At 44.0% G+C, this 26,263-nt stretch overlaps 1 protein-coding gene across 1 annotated transcript in view; it reads right to left on the bottom strand.

The window, feature by feature from the left end:
* Positions 1-201: 201 nt before the first annotated feature.
* The window catches only part of Foxo3 (forkhead box O3), a 117,712-nt gene continuing 91,650 nt past the window's right edge, over positions 202-26,263 (bottom strand). The window contains exons 3-4 of the mRNA XM_023722291.1: positions 18,238-19,673; positions 202-4,823 (exon numbers count right to left, since the gene is read on the bottom strand). Of these exons, the coding sequence (XP_023578059.1) occupies positions 18,273-19,673 (1,401 nt within the window). The 3' untranslated portion in view covers positions 202-4,823; positions 18,238-18,272. The remainder of the gene's footprint in view (positions 4,824-18,237; positions 19,674-26,263) is intronic.

Raw genomic sequence — 26,263 nt, 5'->3', positions numbered from 1 at the left:
TCTGCTTCTATGAAATTATCTGGTTGTCTGTGGAGGTCAAAAAGTGGGCTGGGGAAAAAGTTTAGGAAGTTCATTTAGAGATCTCATGATCGTCTCTCAGCTCTGTGCTTCTCCCAGGCTGTGAAATAATCCCACAGAAAGCTCTTGAGATAAACTTGGTTATTTCATTCCTAAAAGAAACTCGAAGGCATAAGACAAGAGTGTCATTGATGCTTTATTTACATGCGTCACCATCTCTTTTACAAACTAGATTACGGTTTTAAATGGAATACACAAGGCAATATCTACAAACATCAAGGAAAGTTAAGTACTGCATCTTCATTTCATTTGAAAAGGGGAAGATTCCCAAATTGGTTTTGATCCTTAAGAAAGGCGGCAGAGTTAATTCACGTCAACATATGATTAGACAAAATCCAAGGTAAGAATGCAATGTGATAGTGTTCGCTTTGAAAGAAAGGATGAGGTGCTTCAAACCAAGGGGTGAACTGCTGGACTCTTAGGTGTTTGAATATGGCCATGCACCATATTGAATTCTAGTTTGTATGAGTTGTGAGCAAGAAACTGAACAGATAATACAGTTTTACAGATACTGTATACAGATTTTTCCCCATTCATGCAACTTTTTTCTTAAAAAAAGTTAAACATGTGAAGCCAAAATGCACAATACAATTTTTTTAGTACTTACTAATTTTTCTGGTGCTCCTTCACATCTGTTTACATTTCCCCTGTATATAATGCGCTAGGACAAGTATACAAAAGAAGACTGATTGCCAGGCAATGAGACAATTTTTGAGAAATGAGAGAGTTTTTTCAAAGCAGTTGCACAAATATCTCTGGAGTGTGGCAGAGGGCTCATAATCATTCTTCAAAGGAAAATACATACAAATAAAAATGAACAAGAGGAAACTATTCATCCAACCTGCATAAAATGTTACCTACTTAAGATAGTGATCAAATACGACACTCTCTTTAGCTGCTTGGGCTTCTACATTCAGATCTTGTTTGCCAGGCCCAATTCTGCAGGAGCTGATTCTCCTCTCACGCCCTGCCCCTACCAGGCTCCAGGAGGGGCTGGGTTATTTTGTACCTCTTCAGTAGTGATTGCATTTCTATAGAAAGTTTTGCTTCTCTTAAGAATTTATTATGCTGAATCATATGATGCTATCCAAATATATAAAGAAAAAGAAAAATCAAGAGTTCAGAGCTGTCAAGGTTTTCTTTTTGCTTTGGGGGAGAAAAGGTAATACATTCCCCACCTCCTCAGCCCTTGGCACCAGCAAGAGGATCAGAGTACCTTTTTTTTTTTTTTTTTTTTTCTTTTTTAACCTACTTTACTCTTCATGGACTTTCCCAAACAATTCAAGTGTCCTTTATTATTTAAGTGGATTATATATTTATTACATAGGGGCAAAGTCTGTCCCTATAATCCTTAAGCTCTGTACAAGCTTGGAAGCCACCTGAAGTCACGCCCTGAGATGGGGCACACCTGTCCTGAGTAGTGAGCCATGATCTCCTCCCTCCTCCCTCAGAGTGAGGAAGTAACACACAGGATGCTAGAAAATACCAGAAAGCACAGTACACCTTACACGTGTGTGTGTGTGATCCTCTCATGAGGAGAATCAAACTTGTGAAAATAATTTTTTTAAATGTACATCAGCATCCATTATGTTGCAGAGGATGCAATAAAAGAAACCAGATGCATTCACAGTTAATGGCGTATACTGTGCCCGGGGGGCCAGTCCTCACACCAGGACAGTGAAGGCTTTCCGAGCTTTGGTGTAGATATCAGGATCTTGAGCCTCCCAGCACCTCAGACTGCGAGACATACTCTCAACCCTCGGTCTCAGCTTCCTTATCTCAAAGCAGGCGGCTGGAGCAGCTTGCTAAGAGGTGAGGCGAGTTCTGCAGGTTCTTATCAGGACCCAAACCTTACTGTTGAGGGCCTGAGGCTGCTAAGTAATCCACTGAGAGGCTCCAGCTCAGAACATTATTAGGGATACTAGACTTTCAGGGGCAATCTAGTAGCCACCAGTTTACCTATCCAGAAAACAGGGTTCTGCATGTCTGCCTAATCCAGGGCCTTGGAACCTGGCTTGTCTAAGGGAGGCTGGTCTCTCTAGTGGCAGGAAGCCAGGCAGGGATGTGGGGACTCTGCACAGGCCTTGTTATTTGATTCTTGCCCAACCTTCTCCTAGGCCTGATAGGTCTCTCTACGATGCTGTTGCACCTGGTGTGGCCCTGGGCTCAGATCTCCAGAACACTGTGTATGTAAATGCTATTTGAATTATTTATAAAAGAAAAATAATCAGAGTATCCCTTCCAAATTTTCTCAGTCTATTCTGTGGTTGGCTTGTCCTCATAACCCTCTCTTTCAGCTGTTTCAGATTAAATTACAACATGATTCTAGAACATTTTGTAAGACATTGTGCCTAAAACCCAACAAACACTGAAAAAGAAGAAAATAAAGATGTCACGTTTCTGAAAGGAAGTCAACATTTTAAAGCTGGAACGCATTGGAAGGCTGCCTTTCTTGCTGCCTTTCCTGCCCGAGCAGCTCTGGCCGACAGTCTGTAAAACTGCATAGACAAGTAGCTAGTTTGTGAGTTAGTTTGCTTGTTTGAACTCAGGAGAGCAGTCTCGGGGTCCGTACACTGGAAGCACTTGGGATTCTCCTGGACTTTGACCCGTCCACCACCCTGCTCCCTGCTCCCCCAAGCGGCTGTCACTACCTCTGGAATGCATCATCCACCCAGGCAGCACCACTCAGGAAGCCAGAGAGGAGCCCTCCTGCTCATTCTGGACAGTTCTTGAATACAACAGACTACTGAAGAATTAAGGAAGTGGCTAGCATTATTATAAAGGAATATAGTAAGCAAGTCTGGCTCACTGTCAAGCAGACCACATGAATACGTATTTTAAAAAATCATACATACTTTTAAAATGAAGATTATAAATGTGTAGCAGGTTAGAAAAGGTGATATGCTATAGGTCTACAATAACCACAGTTGCACAACAATTTACAGATTCAGTAAAAGGCAGGGTGAAATCAACAGGGCCCTCGCTCGAAAGTGATGATCCAAGTGAGGCAGGAGCGATGTCCGACAATACCAAATGGAACTTTCATCACGCCAGGAGCTGTGATCACCACCAGCATCACTCCCGAAGGTGTTAAAAAGCAAAGGCGCACAAGGGGGCTGTGGTGGCCAGCGGGGGTGCCGGGGACCAGGTGGCACATCTGTGTTGGCGTCTGCTGCCACAGCGCAAGCATCAGCAGGATCAAGCAGGGATGTCTGCGCTGAAACCCTAGTCTGTGTTCCTAAGACCCATGCACACGGTTCCGCGTAAGTACTGTACATGATGAAACATGCACGTATATGCCTAATGCTTTTTATGCAAAGAAAAGTCTTCATATTTCATTTTGGAGACATGTGTACGCTGTGCTAATTAGAGTAGCATTACACCAGTTTTGTCTGTACCAAAGGTGTCCCCCACTGTTCTGGCTATCGAGGAGGGTAACAAAGGTCATCATACTTCCCAAGTTAAACAGAAAGCACCTATACAGCACCATAACTTTTTGAAAACAAAACAAAACGAAATCCACAGAAGCAGAAAGTTAAAAAAAAGGGGGAAAAAATAAAAGGTTCAAACTACCTTATCTTGTACTTCTACTGTGTCACTTGTACAATTGTAACCCAGGCTTATACAAAAAATCAATTTGTATGCTATTGCCTTTCACTCCTGTTCTTCTAGATCAGCTTATACACAGCAAGGCTGAAAATAGTCAAGGATGTATATTTCAAAAACAGTAAAGCTAGACCTGCCTCAGCATTGCCTTGGTTTGTCCATTTTACAAATCTCACTGCAAGTTTAACACTCACTACTTCTGTAAAGCAAAACAGGACACTTTTTTTTCCTTTTTTTTTTTCCTCAAAAATAAATTCTTTAGTGGCATTTGGCAATTGAGTGGATAGCTGAGCTGATTTCTTGCCTGAAAAGACCCTATTTTCTAGCCAACAGGCCAATACTGTCCACCACGTTAGCCGAGAACACCGCATATGACTACAGCCCTGAAGCCCCAGCCACTGCAGGGCAGGCCCTGAGGGCTCAGCCTCAGACCACCTGACTCAGAACTGGGAACATGCCGGCTGGGCCGGACGCTGCGCTCCTCTCCTCTCGCCTATGTGTGGTTCAGTCCTGGATGGATGTGCGCACTGCAAACAATTGTGCCATTGCTCAGTTTTTAGAAAAGGATAGTCTTCTACCAAACAAAAGAAAGAAAATCCCCCTATAGTTTATGTAATATGTTAGTTATGGAGTCCTGTGGGCTCAAAAGCTTGTGATGCCCACAGTCAGAATGGTAAATGGTACATTTTCCTTATTTTTAAATTTGCCAGGAGAAGGATGGTTAACATTTTAACAGAAAAATACTGCAAGTTAATGCATGTGAAAAACTCAGAAGGTCAAAGGAAAACAGAAAAACAACATCTAGAACATCCCACAAACCACTGAGATATTAAAACACCACAGAATCGGCAATTGGGGCTCCCGGTGTGCTCTGAACGAGAGTGGGTGGTGCTGCTGGGGTGCCGTCCTCCGTGGCAGGTGGCTCACCACCTCAGACAAGGAAGATTTGCATACTTTATAAAGTTCTGTTCCAAGGGCAAGTGCTTCACCCAGGGCAAGGGGCCGATAACAGTCTCTGCTGGGTTAGGAACATGGCGCGGATTCACAAGGTGTTAAGCTGTAAACGGTATCACTGTCTACTTGCTGAGAGCAGATTTGGCAAAGGGTTTTCTCTGTAGGTCTTGTGTCAGTTTGAGGGTCTAAGGAAGGAGAAAAGAAAACAAGAGATGATTAAGGGTTTCCAAAAGCAACAGGGCACGTGGGAGGCCCCTGCATTGGCCTCCTGTTCCTCATCCCACCGTCCAGCCCAAGAAATGTAGAATAAAGGCATCTGCTATAGCACTTAAAGGCCTCCAAATCTAAGGACAAAGCACAAGTATTACTTACTGCATTTCTTATTGTGTCCTTCTTTCAGAATGCCCTGAAGTTAGAAGAGCCCAAAGAAATGGGATCATTCACTTCGGAAGTTAACAAAGAAAGGCACATTAGGGGTGTTTTAGTGAGTCCTGTTACGGTAGGGACTCAGGGAGCTTACAGGGTTTGTTTCAGATGGAAGGTTTGCTAGGACCTGGGACTTTCAAACTAAAATCAGAAAAATAACTATTCTTCTTTGTTTTTCCCCCATTGGCCAGGCAGAGTAACTAAACTTGCTGGACCTCCTTTCTATTTGTACCCAGATACAACAGATATGACATGGACCTTTCCCCAAAGGCTTAGTAAGTTTGCACTGCAGGGTATGAATAATCTTGACTTCCCCACCATAAGATAAGTAAAGCATCTCTAAGTGGGCTATTTTAGGAATGTGATTTTTATATTAAAATTTTTCAGAGAAATAAATTACATAACACACTCAGAGCCAAATCTAAAACGTCTTGTTAACAACTAACATTTATGTTGTCTTCATCAGTGTTCCACACAAAAGACACAGCAGATGGCCTCCCAGAGCACCACATTTAGACAAGACTTATCAGATTTCATGTGGCCACTGAACCCAGAAAAGTTAAGAGGATTAACAAAAAAAGAGTATATTCAGAGATGTAGCTAAAGGAACTGATGAGACAGGCCTCAAGCCATAAGATCTTTTGTTTATAGTGTGAGCTGTCAAGGTAGTAAAAAAAAAAAAAAAAAAAAAAAAAAGTCTCTAGGCTAAGACGTGGATAGAGAAGTGGCAGTAAAGTACCAACATCTCCAGATTTTCTCACCAAAGGGACCACAGAATGAAAAGTACAGGAATAACCTCACACACTCATGTCTCTAGAAGAGACACAGTATGGCGCACACCTTCCTTGAGAATTTCTGCAAGAGCCCTTGTGGTTCCAGTCTCATCCACGATTCTGTCCTTGCTGACAATCTTACCTTTTGCTACTGATATCTGCCGAGACAACAGGACTTAGTACATAGACGATCACAGATCTCTGGGCCTATTTTCCTTCGGCACAGCTCTGAAGAGAAGTGAGCTGTTTTGTTTTTTTGTTTGTTTTTTAAGGCAAAGAGAATTATGCAAGAAACAAAAAAGCTCTCTTCCCATTAGTTTTGTGTGTTTAGTTTCCCTGAATGGACTTTTTTTTGGGTACTCTCTGTTTTATAAGTTGATGAGATAATATAATATTGTCTTAGACCATAAAATAATGGTTTATTAATTTCAGAGGAGTAAAAAGCTTAACCAAGTCCCAGATCTGTCTGTGAGGAATGTGGCCTGCTAGGGCTGGTGCTATGGTAAGTACTTCACCAGGGCCCTGAAGCATTATTGCACAGGGGCTCCCAGACACAGTACTGTAAAGGGAATTCTTTTTTCCTTTACAATAACACTTCATAAATCACAATCTAACATCACTATGCAATTAGTCATCAGGGGACTTTGGTCCCCAAGTCCCAGTCCTGACTTTCAGTAAGTATCAAGGGAGAAGTAGCAAGGTATTACCTAATTCAGACCACCTTCCTGGTTCCCTTGGTGTTAATTATTCTACCACAGAAACCAGCGCAGAGTAGGAAGGTGACACGCTTCACTCCCTCAAGAACAGAGGTGGAGCATGCAGTTCCCTCTGCAGCTTTGGTTGGTCCAGCACGACAGGGACAGAGGTGGAGGGCACTTAGGCACTCCAACATAGCATCATTTCAGGCAAGACAGACATCAGCCCTAAAAATGGGGTCGGGAGCCCATGTGGGGTAGCCTGATAGCATTGACAACCCTAGGCCACACTCTCATTCCATCAGCAAAAGGTCGAGGATCATCTGAGAGCATCATCATTAGGAGAATGCTACATCCCTCTTTCCCTTCCTGCAGAATGCAATGGGGTCATGGTGACACTATATCTTGAAGCCTCCTCCAAGGTCTTAGGCACTGACCTCCTAGGGAGGCCTGCAAAGCAAGCCACCTCTGTGCCCATGGGAGGAGCGAGGTCTAGCAGGCACAGAGGCAGTTCCTACAGAGAACACATTTCATAGAGAAACTCTCACGCCAGACAACTGAAAGGCACTAGTAGTGTGTGTGTGTGTGTGTGTGTGTGTGTGTGTGTGTAAGAGAGAGAAAAATGTTCAATAGGAACACAGTCATCCTTGTAAGAAGAACACCAAGATTACCACTCACAATAAAGACCATGACAATGAAAAAAATTCTACGGAAAGCAGCTGCTCATCTGCTTTAGACTTCTGGAGGTTGTTCTGCAGTTCAGTCTACACGTGTTTATCCAACTCAGTCAAAGACTAAGTGAGTGGCATGCATGTTCAGTGATGAAAACAGCTATGGAGCTGGAAATTAGCTGAAAAAGCATGGTTATGAGAATGAGTTTTAAGTAAGCTCATGTCATTTTCACATGGATTTACGTATAGCTCTTTAGCTAACTGTGAGGCTTGTGTGTGTGTCGATACCCTCCTAGTTTAAAAAATCAGTTATGAAAAAAACCTCTGCAAAGAAAAGGAAGCAGATAACTAACAGAATTACAGCTGTTACTCTAGAGTTACTAGGCAATACAGCAATTAAGAATAAATATGGAAATGTCCCTATCTCATCAGTGACTTTCATTAAAATGTTCTCCTCCCCTCTCCCTGCTCAATAAATAAGTTTGAAATCAGGCTGTGAATGGAAGGAAAATGAAATGGAGGAACCAAATGAATGATGAGACCCATTCTAAAAATATCTGTGGATGCTGTCATCCAGTCTCTGGTGAGAGTCAGTCCCTCTGTAATACAAGCATCTGCAGGGAAGACAAGATTCTGCCTAATTATCACCATTAAGTCACATGATGTTCTGAGGAAGGGAAACACCTCCAAAACCACACCAAATATAACCCCAACCACCTTTAATCTTGACATGGAATGCAACTGTCCCCAGTGCTATCTCCCCAGAACTTAAGTCCACTGTGAAAAGAGTGCACTAGGGTCTTTGTCTTTGTCACTCGGGTCTTTATCTTGGCAGAGAAGGAATAGGACCCCACTCCTAAACATGACATGGAAGGAAAAAAGATAACAGAATGAAATCCTCACATCCACACCGGCTACCAGTCTTATTGCAAGTTAGGAAGATACATGTTTGAAGGAAAGTCTGCCTGAAAAAAATAAAAATTAAAGTGAAATGCCATTTTCTTTACTCTTTAAAAATAAGGACAGTTTAAGCAAAACTTGCAACTCCTAGAGCTAGCTGGGCACTGAATATGGAGTGTTCAGGAGAGAGAAGGAGTGGATCCCTTAGTCGGACAGGCAGCCTCCTGTAGGCTGTGGGGTCCAGAGGTCAGGTGTGGGTTTCGGAGCTGCCTGTTTTCAGTTCAGGACAGCAGATACATCTGCCTGTCTGCCACCATGTCTGCCTCAATCTCAGGAGGACCAAGGGGACAGCAACCCATAATGAGCCACAGGGCCAGGGAGACAGTCTGGCAGCTTAAGCATCTGCCGGGGAAGTGCAAGGGGACAGAGAGACAGAGACAGAGACAGAGAGAGGGAGGGAGGGAGGGAGGGGGGGAGGGAGGGGGAGAGAGAGAGAGAGACAGACAGACAGCCACAAACGCTGTCAGCTTGCCATTTTAGGCAACAAATAGTTTAGGAGGGAAGAGACCAGGTAGGCACATTTCAGCCAGCCTGAAGGCCCAGTGTGTATTCGGTGGAGAAGCCTCTGCAAAGGTAAGTGAGGTTTCCAGGAAGCCTGGCTCCTTGTCTCTGGTACTTAATACCAGGCAAGTAAATACTTCACATAGAAGGTGAAGATGGAACAGGGAAGCTGGAAGGAGGTTTTTACTGTGAAGGTGACGCTTGGAAAGATATACAAAGGCACTCAATTACACACTATTTAAAAAGAATTCTTTTTAGAATCTTAGCCTGGGTAAAAAAGCACAACCTGACCTGGGGATCCATTCTGCCTCCCAAGAATGTTTGGGCCTTTTCAGAGTAGTAGAGAAAGCCTACCTGGGAGGCTGATGAGCGTCCCAAGAGCCTGTCTCTAGGACACTTCAATGCCTGGGCCTAGTGTGCACAACCTGTCTAGCTTCCTAACCTTTGTGCTGTGCTGACAAAACATGAGAAGAAGAGACCCTCACAACCCCTCACGGCACAGGCACAGGGACTATGCGGAGAGGTGCTGCCTTTTCTGCTGCTTAAACTCTAGGGATTATGGATGGCTACAGTAAATCTAACATGATGAATGCCTTTATACGATGGCAGGAATTACATCAACCAACATTCTTCATAGACTCAGAGACTGACATGGCAGAAATATACTATGTGTGGATTTGCTATTGGTAGTAAGGTTGCAGAGATTCCACCTTTTCTTAAGATACTCAAAATTTTCCAACTCCATAGAATACATGAAGTTTGGGATTATATAGAATATTGAAGAACCATTTTTAAGGCAAAAGTCTACAGGCCACTTTGATCTTCTCTAGTTAATTATCTTTAATTATAATGTAAAACAAGCTCAGAACTTTATCTGGGAAAGACCTGTGCACATATTATGGAACTCTGTCACTAACAAAGTATAAAGTATAACCCCACATTCCACATTGTATGTTCCAGTACTACTGGGAACAAACCCTCTGCCCATCTGCTGGGTGGGGTTCAGTGACCCTCTGCCTAGACTGCTCTTCTCCCACCCATCTGACTCATCCCATCCAGAAAGCTCCTCCGGCCCCACCCATCTCAGCTGTCCTGGGCTGAACTCTTGTACCTCTCACCTGGCACTTAATTAGTCTGTGCCCACAACGGCTATTTCCTCATTGACTTTTGACTCCCAGTGTTAAACTCCTTGAAAGCAGAGCAAAATCTTCAAATAAACTCACTTATGGGACACCTGCTATTTCAAGAGTTCTCTCTTAGACATGGTATTTGCCTCAAGCAGCAGGTATTCCAGTGAGTGTAATGAATTTTTTTTGATAGTCCAAGTACCCTGGAAAGCGCCCAATATAAAACTGATGCACAGTAAATATCAGCTGAGTAAGTGAATAAGGATTCTCTGAACAGACTATTCTCTGTTCATCCAAGTATTTAGTATTCTCTCACTGGTACAGTTTCTATGACCTACGTACAATGACAAGAGTGCTCATGGAACAGGATCTAGGATTTGTAATGCTTTTTTGGAGGAAAAGATGGTTTCCAATTAAGTTTCTAAAATTCCACCTTGGGTAAGATGGAATCAATACAATACTCAATTCTCCAGTGAAGAATTCTCCATCTTTCCCACATATTCCAGCATACCCTCTTTCTTTACTAGCCCTCAAGCTAATAGTCCCTACTCTAAGTCTAAAGTTGTTGTCCCTGGTCAAGTGACAAAAGAAAAGTGCAGTCTAGGAGGAAATCTTTAGTGTCATACCATGACCTGAATATCACGCTGTTTACCTTTGCCAAGTAAGACACAGTCCTGCATTCACCAGGGTGTGTGGGGTTAAGGTGGAGGGTGAGTGATGGGAAGGCACAGACTGGGAGGCCCTAGATCTCCCAGAGTGGGTGGAAATACAGGTGCAGTCACCAGTTCATCAGGCCCACAGAGCAGTGGGGGGTCTTCTTTTCCTCCTTTAGATATACAGGCTTTTGACACATAATCTAATTTTTCCAAGTAATGAAGACACAAAGTCCTTGGAGTTCCACAAATAGTTCAAAGCACTCATTCACCTATAATTGACCAGGACATGCAGCTGAAAGATGGTGGCTGAGAAGCAACCATCACACTGGGGCAACAGAAGACTGAAGTCAGGAGGACTCTGAAAGGAGAAACTCAAGGGTGGCTTCAGAACTGAGAGGACAAGCATCCTGGGTCAGCAGTCAGGCCAGGTGTGCAGACTCTAGGAGTGAGTCAGCATCGATGTGGCTCAGGTGGCCATCTGGCTGCTACCTGCGCAAGCGCTGTAGTGGTGAGCACCACGGATCCCACCAGTCTGATCAGCCCAGCCCAGAGCAGCATGAGCAGAGATGGATGGTGGTTTGTAGGGAAAGCTCCGGATTGAAGGACCCAGCTAATAGGCAGCAGAGGGGCCATCTTCAACCACACTGACAGACAGTTTTCTGAGTATTTATGACTATGTTGGGCTATGTGGCTTCCCTGATCAGTCTGTGCACTCAAATGACCAGTGGATGTGCCAGTGAATTACAGTGGCATGTATGCAAATAGAGGCCAAGTGGAAATTAATTTAGAATTTTAACCTCTAACCCTCGGCCTTCTCTTCCTGGCCACTAATTTCCCTTGAGGATTCAAATCAAACATACAGATATGAGTACTAAAAAAAAATGATACTCTTATAGCCCAGAACTCTTTCATCAGAGCAAAAGGAAGAGGACAGGGAACAGGAAGAGAAGGGACCCACCAACATGCAAACCTTCAACCTAACCAAGACACAATTAAAGTTCATCCTTCAAAACATACTGCTGCTACTCTCTGAAACTTCATGACTGAGTCTCATCTTTTAATAAATGAATGCATGAATATCATGAACTTTTTTTTTTTTTTTTTAGCAAAAAAGGTTATTTAAAAAAATAGTAAATGCACATCTATTTCTGGAAGAGAGATAACAGCAGACCCAGCATCCATCTGCAAGCCAGGCCAGTCAGCCTTCACAGGCGGAGCTCCTCAGTCCCATCTGACCACTGCCTTCTGTGAGGAAACACCTGGAGAGCAGCCTCTTTTCTCCAGCTCTCACCCCACTCAAGATTGGAAGAGATCTTAAGGGTAAAGTGACTGTTTCCTGCCCACCAGATCGTGTCCTAAAAGGAAACCACCTGCTTTTGAGAGCTCCGAGGCCAAATTACTGCCAGCATCATGCCTGACTGTATTGGACAGTCCTGTGCTCCCAAGAAAGCCCTAGCTGGGTGGGGAGCAGCTCTTCATTTGAGTGGCCTGAGATGGCCTGGCAAGGGGAAGAACCAAGATCAGACATCCTGGTTCCCTCCTGACAGCAGGGGGGCCATAGACAAGAGTCAGGGTGAGACTTTCCCTCAGGGACATGATAGCAGCCTCTGGAGACCTACAGGCTCCCTCAAAAGATGAGCGAGACTGCCAGGCAGCTGGGCAAGCCTTTAGGGATGCTAATGGACACTCACACACAGCCTCCTCATTTGCCTTGTGGCAGCACAATTCCCTGTGAAAGCAAAAATCACTGCTCTCTCTAATGGGTGCTCAGACACTGGTAGGCAGAAGTTCTAGGGAGCGTCAACTCGAGAGAGCACAGGTTTTGGCCAAGAGGCCCATGCTATCCCTGTTTACTGAAAATAAATCTGACTGGTTCTAATTTACTGAGGAGAGCAGTCTCTGTGTCAATAGTGAAAGGCTAGGCTGGCTGCTTCCTATATTCTGTGTTAATTTGGGGACCACTCAAAGTCATAATAAACATTTTTTTAAAAGGTGACCAAAAGCAGCCCTCATCAGAGCTAGTCCTTATAAGAGCCAGCATTGTAGAAAAGGTTTAAATTTTAACTCCATTTTATAGATGAACAAACTGAGGCCCACAGAAACAAGTGACATACCTCAGAGACATATGGCCACAGAAATGGCGGCCTCCTCCTACCTATCTCACAGGTCCTCTGCCATAACACAGGGCCCTGTTCAACTCCAAGGGCGCTTCGGAAGGCTAACTCTGCAGCCCCTTCAGGACTGAGCCTGGGTCATGGAGTGGGCAGCGGCTCACATCCAACCCCAAGGAACTGGCTATAGAAACCAAATACAAAGAGCACAGCAAGGGTCCTGCTGGGCTTTTAGCACAAACTACTGTTGGATTCAGCCTCGGCTCTGACCTACTTGTGTGGAGCTCCTGAAGTGGTAGTTCTGTGTTTTTAAGCCCCAAACGAAGACATGGGGGAACTACCAATGCAATAAAGGAATGGGGCTCCTTGGAGCAGGGCTGTCTCACCAAGTCAGCACATCTGACAGAGAGTCACACCGCCTGGATCCTTTGTCCAAAGGCAGGCTTTGAATGGAAAGCAGTCTTTACTCTGGGACAAACAGTCACCACCACTGCCATCGGTTTCCCCACCCAGCCACACATTCATTGAAGGGAAGACACTATCTGATTCCCCTGCCTCTGCACCCAGGGACTCAGCCTTTCCTGAATATTGTCACCAACATGGGGTCCACTCCCTCACCAGCAGCCAGCTCACCCATAGGCAGAACACACCACAGCTAAGAACACTTCCTACATGACAAAGGCCAATCAGGAGGAATGGGAGAAGGAAGCCAAGTCTTCAGAGGAAGCCAACTCCCTTCAACAACTCTACAGCAGCATTTCTTAAGAGTGCTCCTTAACACACTTGTGTTATGGTTTCTTGAGGAAAAAAACATTTATTCAAGGCATCCAATTCAGGAAACACTGTAAGTCACATGCTGCCCTCAGAAGTTCACAAAGCCTATTAATCTGTAAGGATTCAGGAAGTCCTGATGGAAATATATACAAATTTCTACATTTCTCTTTAACATTTCCCAAACGTACTTGATCCACATTTTACTTATATTCATGATGAGCTTGAGGATTAAGTATTTTGTGAAACACTCAAAGCTATTGACCTATGGAACCTCTAAATATCTGAAGCGTCTCTAGTCATGAAATAAATTTTAAGTTCATGTAGTTTCTGAAACTTTAAATTTCAAGACAATCTGCAGGACAGGGTAAAGCAACACTTTGAAATCAAACACACACATCAGCAAAACCAGGGAGAAGTGGGTGGTGTCTCTCGCAAGGTACAGAATCCCCACCTAGGAATGAAATCCACCATCTGTGGCCAAGGGAGGGAAGAAAGAGAGGCTGCAAGCATCCTCCCGCCTGGCTCGGGCTGTGGAGGCCAGCTGGCAGGTCAGCTCCTCTGTCATGGCGGCAGCACAGGAAGGGGCTCCCAGCAAGCTCTTCTCTCCCATTTGATGTGGAAGGGTATGCCTGGGAGAAGCGGAGGCCATCCCGGGAGGCTTCCACTGACAGAAAATGTTACTTATAAGAAGCTGACTGTTCGGCACCATGAGTGTGCTAAAAAGAAGCACTTCACAAGAGCTTAAAGTTCACAAAAATTGTAAGTAGTGATATTGGTGGGATTTTTTTTACATTTTTGTTTCATGCAATCTGTGGCCAAAGGAGACCTCCCCCAAAGCCACTTACAGATGAACTTGCTTGAAATGGGAGTCACAAAAGCTCTGACCCCAAGCTTCCCAGCTGGCCAGAGGTGAGCACAGGCAAAGATGAAACCAACAAGCCCAGGAAGAGCAGAGGCAGCGCTGGATGCCACTGCTTCCCAGGGAAGAACATACACAGGGGCTGTACTGGTCTCCGGGAGGAAAGCTCTTTTCACGGCTGTGCCAATTTCCTTTAATGTCATCAATATTTAAAAGACCCAGAGAGTCATTCTCTCCAAGAATGAGAAATTAGACTTTAGGCTTTTTGAAAAGAAAGAATGAAGACCTCAGCAGTCAGATTTCCTCAGGCCAGCATCTCGTAACCACAGGCTACATCACAGTTCAAACAGTCTATTCTTCATGCAGTACACAACAGGTTGATATGTACTATGCATTGCACTCTCTAAAACAGAAATACCTACTTCAAGAAAAACACCACATAGTCAATATGACCTGTATTTGGTAAAATTGGTCCTATCCCCCAAAATACAGTTTAAAGACAGGACAGAGTCACAACATTCAGACATTGAACAGGCAGCATGGACTTACCTGTCAGGAAGCAGCTACACAGAAATTCTATGTAGTTTCCACAACAGCACACTACTATTTAAATAGTTCTGTATCATCCCATAGCCCCTCATTAGGCCACTTCATAAAAGAGAATGTTGACTTCAAATTTAAAATTGTATATATTCTACACATTTAATACTATGACTTTATCCTCCCACAGATGTGAGAACTGATATTCTTAGAGACTTGTGAATTATGCAGCCAGAGGCAGAAACAGGAAGAGAAATATCCTTCCCTTTTCTACCTGGCTTCTCTTATGGTTGTCTCCCAATTCTTATCATAAAGTAGCATAGCATGTTCATGATGGGACTGTACACGCATGACTGTCCCCCTCAGGCAGCTTCCATCACCCAATGGGACTGTCTTACGTTGCCCAATGAGTCATACATGTATCACTGATGGTTCAAGCCAGTGGGGGAGGGAGGAGTGTTAAACACAAAACTAAATTCTAGACTTTCTTCTATTAAGGTCCCCAAATGCCACAATGGAGACCAATGAAAAGGGCCTGTGAATTTAGATATCTTTGGATCTCAAAGCTAGAGTAAGACTGAAGCTCAGAGGATTTACTGGAAGCTCAGGCTCAGCCACTCTGCCACTAGTAAGTATGCACACCCCAAGCTTCTGAGCAACTAAGGAACACAGTGCTCTGTACGCCTCAGTAACTGGCACTCACGGAAATGCGTGGCTATGTGTTTCTTCCAGAGACGGACTCACAGGTCAAAGGACTTTATACATGGTCTAAAGTAAAAAACATATGTGAAACTCCCAATCATTCAGAGAAGCATCTTACTATACTTCCCCAGCAAGATGTCAACTGGTCAGAGCTGCTCTATGAATGCTACTAGGAGGTTTCCGCTAGGGCCATGTGACCTTCTGTGATCAAACAAGGAAGCCAGCCTGAAGAAATACTAATAAAAAATAATAAAAAAGAAAGTTGCTAAGAATACTACTTGGGAAGCAGGGGCACTTAATTTCAGAGAAGTTATGTCTGAAGTTCTATCCCCAGGCCTATTTTCTCAATTGAAGATCATCTCCAATAAAATGAAAGCCACAAGTTACGATTAAAAGTAAAAGATGAGTCTGGGCATAGAGCTCACGGGTAGTGAGTTGGCCTAGCATGTACAAGGTCCCACCCCCAGCACTGGGGGGGCGGGGAACGCCCAGGCTACAAGTGCTCCTGATTGCTGCGAGCAGCAATCCTTCCAAAGCAAAATGGAAATCCTATACCCAGAAGCCAGATTTCCTCCTATCCCTTACTCCTGCCCCCACTGTCCTTGGGATGCTGCTTTTCTTGCTTTGTGGTCATACTGAGCTAGTTTATTTTCTGGGAAAATTTGATAACTTTTCATTTTTAGCTGAAGGTAACACCTCAAAATGTTCTGAGGAAGACATGACTGAATGATCCCAAGTTCTATTAGAGATAATAATGAAATGAACTATCCTCAGAGTATTAACTTCTCATTATCAAAACTCAGTCATCAAATAAAAATTTTAAACCTACGTATTTAAATCTCCCTTAAAGGATTTTTGTGTAACGTTTCATAAATATAGACATGTACTCAATTAAAAAGAATTTACAATTGAAAAGTCACAGAAATCAATGGTACATTTTCTCTGAATGCATTCTTTCCAGGAAACTAGGAAGTGGCTTCCTTCTAAGGCCAAATTAAAATGTGAGTCTTTATAACCCACAAATGTACTCCTCTTAAAAGACGACAAATCATTCATTTTTCCAAAAATCAAATACCTAAATTTCTAAAGTCCAATCTCTACCAGCCCAAGTTCTGGTACGATACCAAGTGGCTGGCATAGAAGTACTGCCATCCTCTTTAGCTTCCATTACATTCTTTCACCAGCTCGAGGGCTATTAAATGATGAGAACAGATGTGCGAGTCCCATTAGGGGCCTGCTTATGCCTGGCAAGCTGAGAGGCTCCAGCCTCACAAGGCTCTTGACATTCTTCTTTCTACAGCTGCCCACAGGCTCCAGTGAGCTCACCACGGGGGACCCTTGTAATTCCTTCACTATGGCAGGGTTAAACAAGGCTGGGTTTTTTATGGCTTTGAATTCTTTTTCTCTTCCACACAATTCAAAGAAAGGGAGAAGCAACTTGGAGAGATGACTTTAAACAGGGGAAAAGAAAACCAAGGAGCTGGGGCACAGAACAGGACCCTTTAACATGCGTGCATGTGTGGGTGCAAACCTGTGGCAGAAGCCCCCAGTGCTCCCTCCATTTCTTGAGAATAACAGCTCCATGGCAAATCTATTATCTGCTACTCTATCTCTGTCCAGAGCACATCCTCTTTTTCATGACCTAGGAAAAAACGAGGAAGCGCTACTATGGTTTAAGCCATTTAAGCAACATGGACTTGGGGGCCAGCCATGTGACCTTAGAAAACTACTTAAGCTCTCTGGGCTCTCTGCTTGCTCATGGTTCCATGAATTTACCTAACTGTACTCAGTATATTTCAACCTGCTGCATTTTACAAAGCATTTTCACATACAATCATGCATTTAAGTCTTGCAATAACTCTACAAGGGCAGCATACAATGGAAACTGAGGCTCAGTGACACATTCACAAAGGCAGCCAGATAGGAAAAGACATGGGACGGAGTCCTCAACTCCTGATTCCAATCAAATGCTTGTCTTAACACACTACTTGCTCTTCCTGTTCACAATAATATTAAAATACCACCACCTTAAAAATTCTGTCACCATTCACAACCCAGGTGACTCTGACATCATCTCATTTATCAGCTGAGAAACAAGGAGATGCACATATATGTGTTTCCTCGTGTAAAAACTTGTGTTTGTAATTTAATTATTTTGTTTTCGTAAATGCTTACATTTTGAGTACTAACAAAGATGCGTAGTATTATGCTAACTAATAAGGATGAAGAATCACATCTTGCTTCTGGTGAAAGTATTCATATATGAAGGAGTTCAGAAATATACATTCTGCAATTAAATCAAAGTCACTGCAAATTATTACTTCACTGGAAAAAAAAAGATGAAACCACAACACCAGATTGACAAAGGTGGTGTTGGATCCTAGTCCTAAGAAAGCTCTTCGGCTTATACCCTTCACCTTGACGTGGGGCCTAAACTTCCCCTTCTACCTTTCCCTTTTACTCTCATCGCCCTCCATTATGCAGGGTAAGCTATGTCAGGGCTTGGCAAGGATGACAGACACAAAATAGAACGAGAGCCCGTGTGTGTGTGTGTGTGTGTGTGTGTGCATGCACACCCATGTGTGTGCTCTTTTCACTGGTAGCAGAATCTCTGAGCTGTCAGCAAACTACGGGGAGGAACACCTGGGAGCCCTAGCTGGCTGCAGGTAAACCTTCGCGATGGACTGGCTGGGACCCATAGTATAGTGCATTGCTGCTCCATAGATCTTCACGTGAAATTCAAAGTAAGCAGGACATAGGCTCCCATCACCCCACCGTGTGATGCCATAGTGCTGGGCACTGACCTGCTTTGCCCACTTCCCCTTTCCTCAGTGATTCTTCAGCCTGGCACCCAGCTCTGAGATGAGGCCTGCTTAGCACCTGTGAAGTTCCCCACGTTCAAACCAACAACATTCTGTGTGGAGATGAGGGAATCAAAGTTAAAATCCAACCCATCTGCATCCATGAGTTCACTTCGGATAATGGATTCCATGTCACATTCCAAGCTCCCATTGAACATGTCCAGGTCCAAGTCGCTGGGGAACTTCTCATGGCCCATGACAGGAAGGTTTGCACTAGCTGAGTACAAGGAAGAGCCTGAGAGAGAGTCTGAGAGGGTTTGCATAGACTGGCTGACAGGAGACTGCTGCTGGTGTTTGGCTGACCCGAGGCTGCTGGAGTCACTCAAGCCCATGTTGCTGACAGAATTCGACAAGGCACGGCTGCCACCTAGAGCGCCCTGGGTTTGGTGCTGGTGGTGGAGCAAGTTCTGATTGACCAAACTCCCCTGGTTAGGCTGGGCAGCAAAGGACATCATTGGGTCACTGCGAAGCATCACATTCCGGCGGGAGTTCTGGGCAGACACAGCAGTGCTGGCCTGGGACATCAAGGGATCTGACTGGGTCATCATGACGTCGCTGTGGCTGAGCGAGTCAGAAGTGAGCAGGTCTTGGAGTGTCTGGTTGCCATAGTGTGACATGGAAGAAAAGGTGGCTGGCTTGTTCTCTTGGATGGTCTGCATGGGAGACTGGCGCAAGGAGTTCAGCGACGAGGGTCCAAACACTGTGCTGTTAAAGGAGTTGGTTGGAGAGCCTAGGCCAGACCCCTTTGTGGTATAGGGGAAGCTAGAGCTGCGCTGCATGAGCCCCCCAGTGGGTGAGGGCTGGGATGACTGAAGGGTGATGTTATCCAGTAGGTCATCCATGAGGTTGTCAGCTAGCCCGTCATTCAGATTCATGGTGCCCGCCATGTCAGTGAGCCGTGGCAGCTCCACGGTGCATGGCTTGCTTACAGAGGGTGACAAGCTGGCTGAGCTGCTGTAGAGCATGGGGGAGAGTGGTGCTTCATCGTCCTGGACATCATCCAGCTCTGTGCTTGCCAAGATAGGTGACAGGCGGCCGCTCACCGTGCTGGCATTGGAATTGGTGCGTGAACGGAAGTCTGTCCATGCATCTAGCTCATCGCTGCTGCGTGAGGTGGGGCTGCCAGGCCACTTAGAGAGCTGGGAAGGGCTGTCATCTGCAGACTCCGGGGCAGTCTGCAAAGCTGCCTTCTTCTTGGCCGCTCGGCCTCGGCTCTTGGTGTACTTGTTGCTGTTGTCCATGGAGACGGCCCGCCGCCGCGGGGCCTTGCCACTCTTGCCCCCATCAGGATTGATGATCCACCACGAGCTCTTGCCAGTGCCCTCGTTCTGGACCCTCATGAATCGACTATGCAGTGACAGGTTATGCCGGATAGAGTTCTGCAGAAAGAGAAGGGAAAACTCACCAAACAAGCCAGAATAGTCCAAATCTCCCTCCCAATTTGAGTTAAAAATAATTAAAAAATAAACATTAGGAGCACCCTTCCTTGACTTGGAATAAGATGACACATATTATATTATGAGGTGGATGTCTAAGAGGTTGGGGAGGTGGTTTCATGTCCTGGAGACATTACAAACATAGAGAAGCTCAATAACAGTCTTTTCCAATTCATAAGTTTTATTGTTCTTTTTTATGATTGTATTCCCTATATTACAGTTCATATTTGTAGTTTTTTACCCACTACCCTCCCTCCCACACTTTGCAACAAACATTGCTGAGTCTCTGAGGGCAATTCATCACCTGGGTCTCTTCCTCTAACAACTCTTTTCTTAACCACTTTGATGGAGTCAGAAAATAATTTTCTATCCTTTCTGTGACTCCATCATGACCCAATTTCACACATTATATAATATCTGGCAGATATAAGAATGGTAGAATATGATTTTTCTATATTGATGAAGGAGGTAGCCAAGTCTTCTGTGTAGAATTCAAATAATACATATACTTAACACAAGAGAGAGTGAGCTGCACAGTAACTTCCTTCCATAGAATGCCACACAGAAAGCAGAAAGGGGGAGGAAGACTAACAGTGAGCTGACTGACAGCATCTCCCTGGTCGGCCACAGTCAGTACCCACAGGCACAAGCCACACAGACAGGAAGTGCTCCTGACACAACGTGCTAAGAGTGAAATTACAGAAACAACTTCTACAGTTTTCTTCCTCAAACCATAATCCCAGTGAAATCATGAGAAAAGTCCCAATTAAGCAACATTCATAAGATGCCTGCTCAGTTTTCCTTAAAACTGACAAAGCCACGAAGAACCCCAAAGATATGACAGCTAAAAGAATATCAGAATATTAAAAGAGGACAGCATGACTAACACAGGGACTTCAGCTCACAATACTGTATTATAATTGGCTCGTCAGCTGGGACACCTGTACCATACTACATGATGTTAACATCAGGGGAATGCAGAGTACATGGAAGCTCCATACTGCCCTTGTGACTTTTCTGCAGTATCTAAAACTATTCTAAAAATAAAGGATTTTTAAAAAGTAGGGCAGAAACCTTTAAAACCCTAATGACTACTGTACTCATCTTGCAAGAGTTTTTCGTCTAGCTTAGTGGATTCACCCAGTCGATAGAGATGACCCAGATGCAACCCTATCTCTGTCAATACCAACCATATGACCCTGAACAAATAATCTAATCTGTCTGCAACAGCTGTAGTTTCCCATATTCATTATGGCCTTAATAATAGCCAAGAGCCCTCCCTGCTAGGGATGACACAAGCATGCTAGACAATAACATACTCCAAAACTAGTCATGCTATCAAGCCAGGGTGTTTGCGCTGCTCTTACAAAGTGCAGTCTGTGGTGAAGATGATTTATGGCCTGAGGCAGGCTCACTGTAATCTGTACAATGCAAAAGTGGAGTGCACGGTATTCTCCACATCTGGAACAGCACCTGAAGGCAATATGAGTTTTCATTTGGGAGTTAAAGATAAAAGATAGTGCCTGATGCTGTAATATTAAATATGAACAATCCTAAAAGTTACCATTTTTTAAAAAATTGGCAATCATCAACTGTATTTATGTAAAAGATACAAATACATGTGTTCTACCAGAATGTTTTTAAAACAGAAAATCAGCATGATTTTTTACTACGAGTAAATATCCCCAAATAGTCTCCCATGTGTATGTGCCCATGCAAGAAGAGAAGGCAGTTCAGGCTGGGCAATGAACATTAGGAATTATGGATCTCAAGTTGGCATTTCTACAACTACAGTGCTGTCCAAACACGTGTGGGGGAAGCCAAACGGACAACAAGCTGAGTATCTGATGGAACAAACGTTGCCCAGGAGACCGTATATCCTCCTTTCCTTTTGTTCTTATGGTTTTTAAAAAGAATAATGGCATCTCTACTAGTGGTTCAGAAATTGTATTTCTTTAAAAAGCAAAACATTTTATGAAACAGGTATGAAGCATGCTCTTGGTGTGTGTGCTGCATGACTCAGGAAGCAGTCTGTGCAAGGTGGTTCCATTATTGAGTTCTCAGATGACGTGAGGGATTGAATAAAAAATATAAAGCACCAGCTTTGGGAGTTCCTGAGCTATGGGGCCACGTGGACACCTGCCTGACTCTTCTGGCCTGCAAAGCACCCTCTGCTCTATATTAGGTGAGTTCACACCAAAACCTACAATGAATGAGCAATCTTTAAAAGCATCTAGGAACAATATTTTTAAATGTATTTTATTTTCATAATTCCAACCCTACTGAGAAAAAGAACAAAAAATGTATAGAACTCTAAATGCACATATGGACTTTCTGATGACTGTCTCTTACTATGGCACTAACCTCCAACAACATATGTATATAATTTTATGTAATTATAAGCTCCAACTGGCTAAATCTGGAGAGAGATAATAAGCTTCTCCAAGGGCACATGGTGAAGGGGCTGGAACACCCACCATGAAGGTCAGAACCATGACATGTCAGGGGAGGGAAGGACCAAGATAGCCTGCCCACCCAGGGAAACACGCGAGGGTGAAGAACTGAAAGCAAGTCAGATCACAGTTGCCTGGCCAGAGCCACAGGGCTTAGAGCTGCTGTGCCTGCCTGCAGAATTAGTGCATCAGTGGCCTACTTTTACATAGAAAGACTCAGGTTGACTTAGCGAACAACTGACTATAAAATCCTCTAGCTATAGCACCTAGACAATCAAATCTAAACATTAGTTTTCTCAACTCTAATACAGAGCTTTTCTATGACTTTTCATAGTTCCACCACCAAATTATTTAGAAGTCACAAAACTAATTCAAGAAAGGATACAAAGACATAATTCTACCATCATACTTTGTGCTAATTAATCAGCTGATGGGCTCATCTCAAAAAATTTAAAGATTTTAAAATATTAAAGATTCATTTTTTCAAAAGAACCTCAGAAAAGCAAACCTGCAAATGTAAGCTTGCTCTGTAGCAGTGCCCTCCTTTCTTGAGGAAGGCTCCCACACAAATGGATACCAACCACTCTTGGCTTCTGAAGCAGAGCCCACCTTATTAAGTGGGTGATTCGTTTTAGTGTCTCATCTTTGACTTATTTTAGAGGTGTATTAGTGGGAGAATACATTCCCCCGGGCCATCTACAGAACACTGAGACAGGTTTTTCCAGTTACATTACTAAGACAGCACCAAAACAGGGCTACCACCATCCTCAAAGTTCCCTTCTCAGCAGCCCTCCACCAACACAGCTTTCCATTTTAAAAAATCCATAATCTGAAAGTGGGATAGACTTGTCCATTTCTGGGTTAAACACCCCTACCATTCCAAGGTCCGGTGCCAGAAACATATTTTACTATGTTTCTCAGAAGTCAGGATTCAAATGACTACCTTCTCTACCTAAGGTTTGGTGAAGCAGGAAACATAAACAAATAAACACCAAGTAAAGTATCAGTACTGGAATGTTTTCCACACACCTTACTTGAAAGCAAAACTTAGTGTCAATATGATTTCTGTAAGATTTTGAAAGATCCCTCCCCTCCTTCAACCACAGGACAATTACCATTAAAATATTTCTTAGTTTTCCACTAATTCATATGCTACATTACTTTGGGGAGTGGAAGTTGGAGGTGATGACAGAATGGTTAGACAGAACTAGAGGAAATTTTCTAATCATATCTAAATATACCTGGTGAAACATCCAGGCTGATGTAAACTGGCCAGAGAACTGGGGATGAGTGGTCCTTCGGGCTCAGGTGACCAGTTATATATCCCCCGCTAGGGCTCCTGCTGCTGCAGGTAAGGCCACTGCCTTCATCATGATGATCTACTAAGTGAGGCAAGAAGCTACTGAAATGCCAAATCATACACTACTTACAAAATCAAGATCCGGATGAATTATGGGAAAGCACACATCTCTAGGAAGAAACTTCAGCTTCAGAGGCAACTACATCAGTGCTCCTCTAATCTGGACCCAAGGATTTATAAAACCCTTAAAACAAGTCTACCACAATGTGTCTGAAGAGAGACCTTTTTTTACAAACTGCGTTATAGCGAAGCAGCCCTGATGGGGGCCAGAACCCCATCAGGCATAGTTCATTATAACAGGGCTGGCAACCCGTGTCCTGCACTGTGGACGCTGCCATTACTAGCACAGCCCGCAAGGAAGCCTGTGCAGGAGGTGCCAGCGCAGAGGCATTCACGGTGCACAGTCATGCGCACTGCGCTGGGAAGCCCACTGCACAGATTCCTTTGTTCCGCCCACCTTGGAGGAATCAGCATAAAGATAACTGCGCATATAAGAATCTGGTAATCATTTTTTAAACATAATGAATACAGTTTTCTACAGCAGGATACACGTATTGCTGATGCTAAAGTGCTCACACTTCTTCCACGTACACCAAGCCATTTAGCTGCGAAGACTGAGACATATTAGGTGTCAAACATTCCTGAAATGAAAGAGTACAATGCAGCAATAATTCATGAAGTGGATAACCCAACACACAACTTAGGGTAGCCAGGGGAGGAAGACAGCATGACGCTGGACAGACTCCAGGCTTTGGTGTGCATGTGTTGGAAGCCTGGTTGTGGCACTTGCCTGCAATCTCAAGCAGAGTTGTCCCCTTGGAAAATTGGAAGCTGAAATATTCCCTGTCCACTGCTGGAACCTCTGAGAAGAGAAAGGAAGCTCTGCACGCACACCAGTCAGTAAACTTCTAAGCACAAAGAAACTCTCGACAACTTTTAGACCCCACACACAGTAGCAGTGACATTACAAATATGAACTTACTGTTTTCCGAGCATCATATGCTTTAAGCCAAAAGGCAGAGAGTAGCTCCTTCTAAGAAAGGATTGCAAACTTTTAAAAGTATTTTGAAGGTGCCATACCAGTTGAGAGTAACTGGAAATGTCTTAACTATTGCTACCCTACAGCTGCTTCAGCCCCTTACAAGCCACGTTTACCTTGCAAGACTGTCCACTAACCCAGACACCAGCTGCATGAGCTTCCCCTGGAACACAGAGAGGGTTTTGTGAGGGAGCAACATGTGGTATCAATTTATCTTTCTCAGCAACAGCAACAAGCACTCTACTCATTTTAAAAATTAAAAAAAAGGAGTTGTGTAACTTAACTCTTAACAATCCTTGCTTTTTATTTTTGTAAGATGATCGCCTCCTCTTTCTTTTTCAGACTGTCTGGAGAATAACAAAACGAGCTGTGATTGTCAACTCTGGAGCCAGGCCCACTACATTCCAACAGGTGACGGCAGGTGTCTCCTGATTCCTATACAGGATTTCATTTTGGGGGAAGCATGGCCGAAGGCTGCCTCTGAATGCAGGGCTCATCCACCTCTTGGACAAGACCAGCATTTCAAGTAGGACTGAAATGGTGTGGGCCTGGTGTGGGCACTGACAACTCAGGACAAGGGTGCCAAACACCTGGAACCTAACGTATGTACCTGTGGAAACACACAGGACAAGGTTACATGAGGAGCTCAAAGGAAAGGAAGTCACCAGAAGACTAGAGGTCAGTGTGCCACCACAGGGTGATCCAAAGGGACACATCCATGGAAGGCGTGGGTGAGTGTGTTTGCTTTACGACAACAGGCTCTCCCAAAGACAGAGCTCTGCACTATGCCCTCAATTTCTTTTTCTTTTTTCTTTTTTTTTTTTTTTTTTTTTTTTTTTTCGCAGTACGGGGGATTGAACTCAGGACCTTGTGCTTGCCAGGTCAATTCTACTGAGCTAACTTCCCAGTCCCAAGTCCTTGATTTCTTTTCAAAAGCTCTTCAACCTGCCTGCTGACTAATTTGTTTGTTTGTTTTCTGATTCAGGGTCTTGCTTTGTAATTCAGGCTGGCCTTGAACTCACCCCAATCCTCTTGCCTTGGCCTCCCAATGCTAGGATTACAGGTATGCATCACTACACTCAGATCCTGCCTGCCCATTAGAATCACCTAGGAGACTTTAACCATTCATAACCCACTTCCAGAACTTCAGATTCAACTAGTGTAGCAAGGTATAGGCACAGGCACATTTTTAAAGCTCTTCAGATTATTCTAATGAATAACTGGAGCCACCAGAATGCCCCTCTTTTATTCCACTGACTGAGATCTGAGTCCAACTTCATGACTCCTGGTCTTCCCGAAATCTGGTGATTCAGCATAGTGATGTCAGATTTAAGTTTCCACCATTTAGAAGGGTGAGAGATGAAAAAGGTCAGAGACGAAAACTGTGACTATATAAGCAGAGTAAAGTGGAGAATTAAAGCAACTGATTCATATAATTGAGGTCCAAATTTCCTTTTTCTTAAAAAATAGAAAAATAGATAAGGTTTGGGAAAGGCTCCATGACCTTGTACTGCCTCTCACAGAGTAGCCTCTTTCTGCCCTGTGGTAACATGCAGAGGCCTGCACCGAGAGGACCTGTGGGATTTCAGAGTCAGGCATTGATAACAGTTGAACAGGACGGCTCTGGGATAGGATCTGATTCCATAATTTTCTTAGAGACCCTGCCTACTCTTTTTTTTTT

The sequence above is a fragment of the Octodon degus genome, unplaced genomic scaffold (assembly GCF_000260255.1).
Source record: "Octodon degus isolate 3935 unplaced genomic scaffold, OctDeg1.0 scaffold00090, whole genome shotgun sequence".
Taxonomy (NCBI): domain Eukaryota; kingdom Metazoa; phylum Chordata; class Mammalia; order Rodentia; family Octodontidae; genus Octodon; species Octodon degus.
The sequence above is the reverse complement of the archived record's forward strand: the minus strand, read 5'-3'. Positions and strand labels throughout refer to the sequence as shown.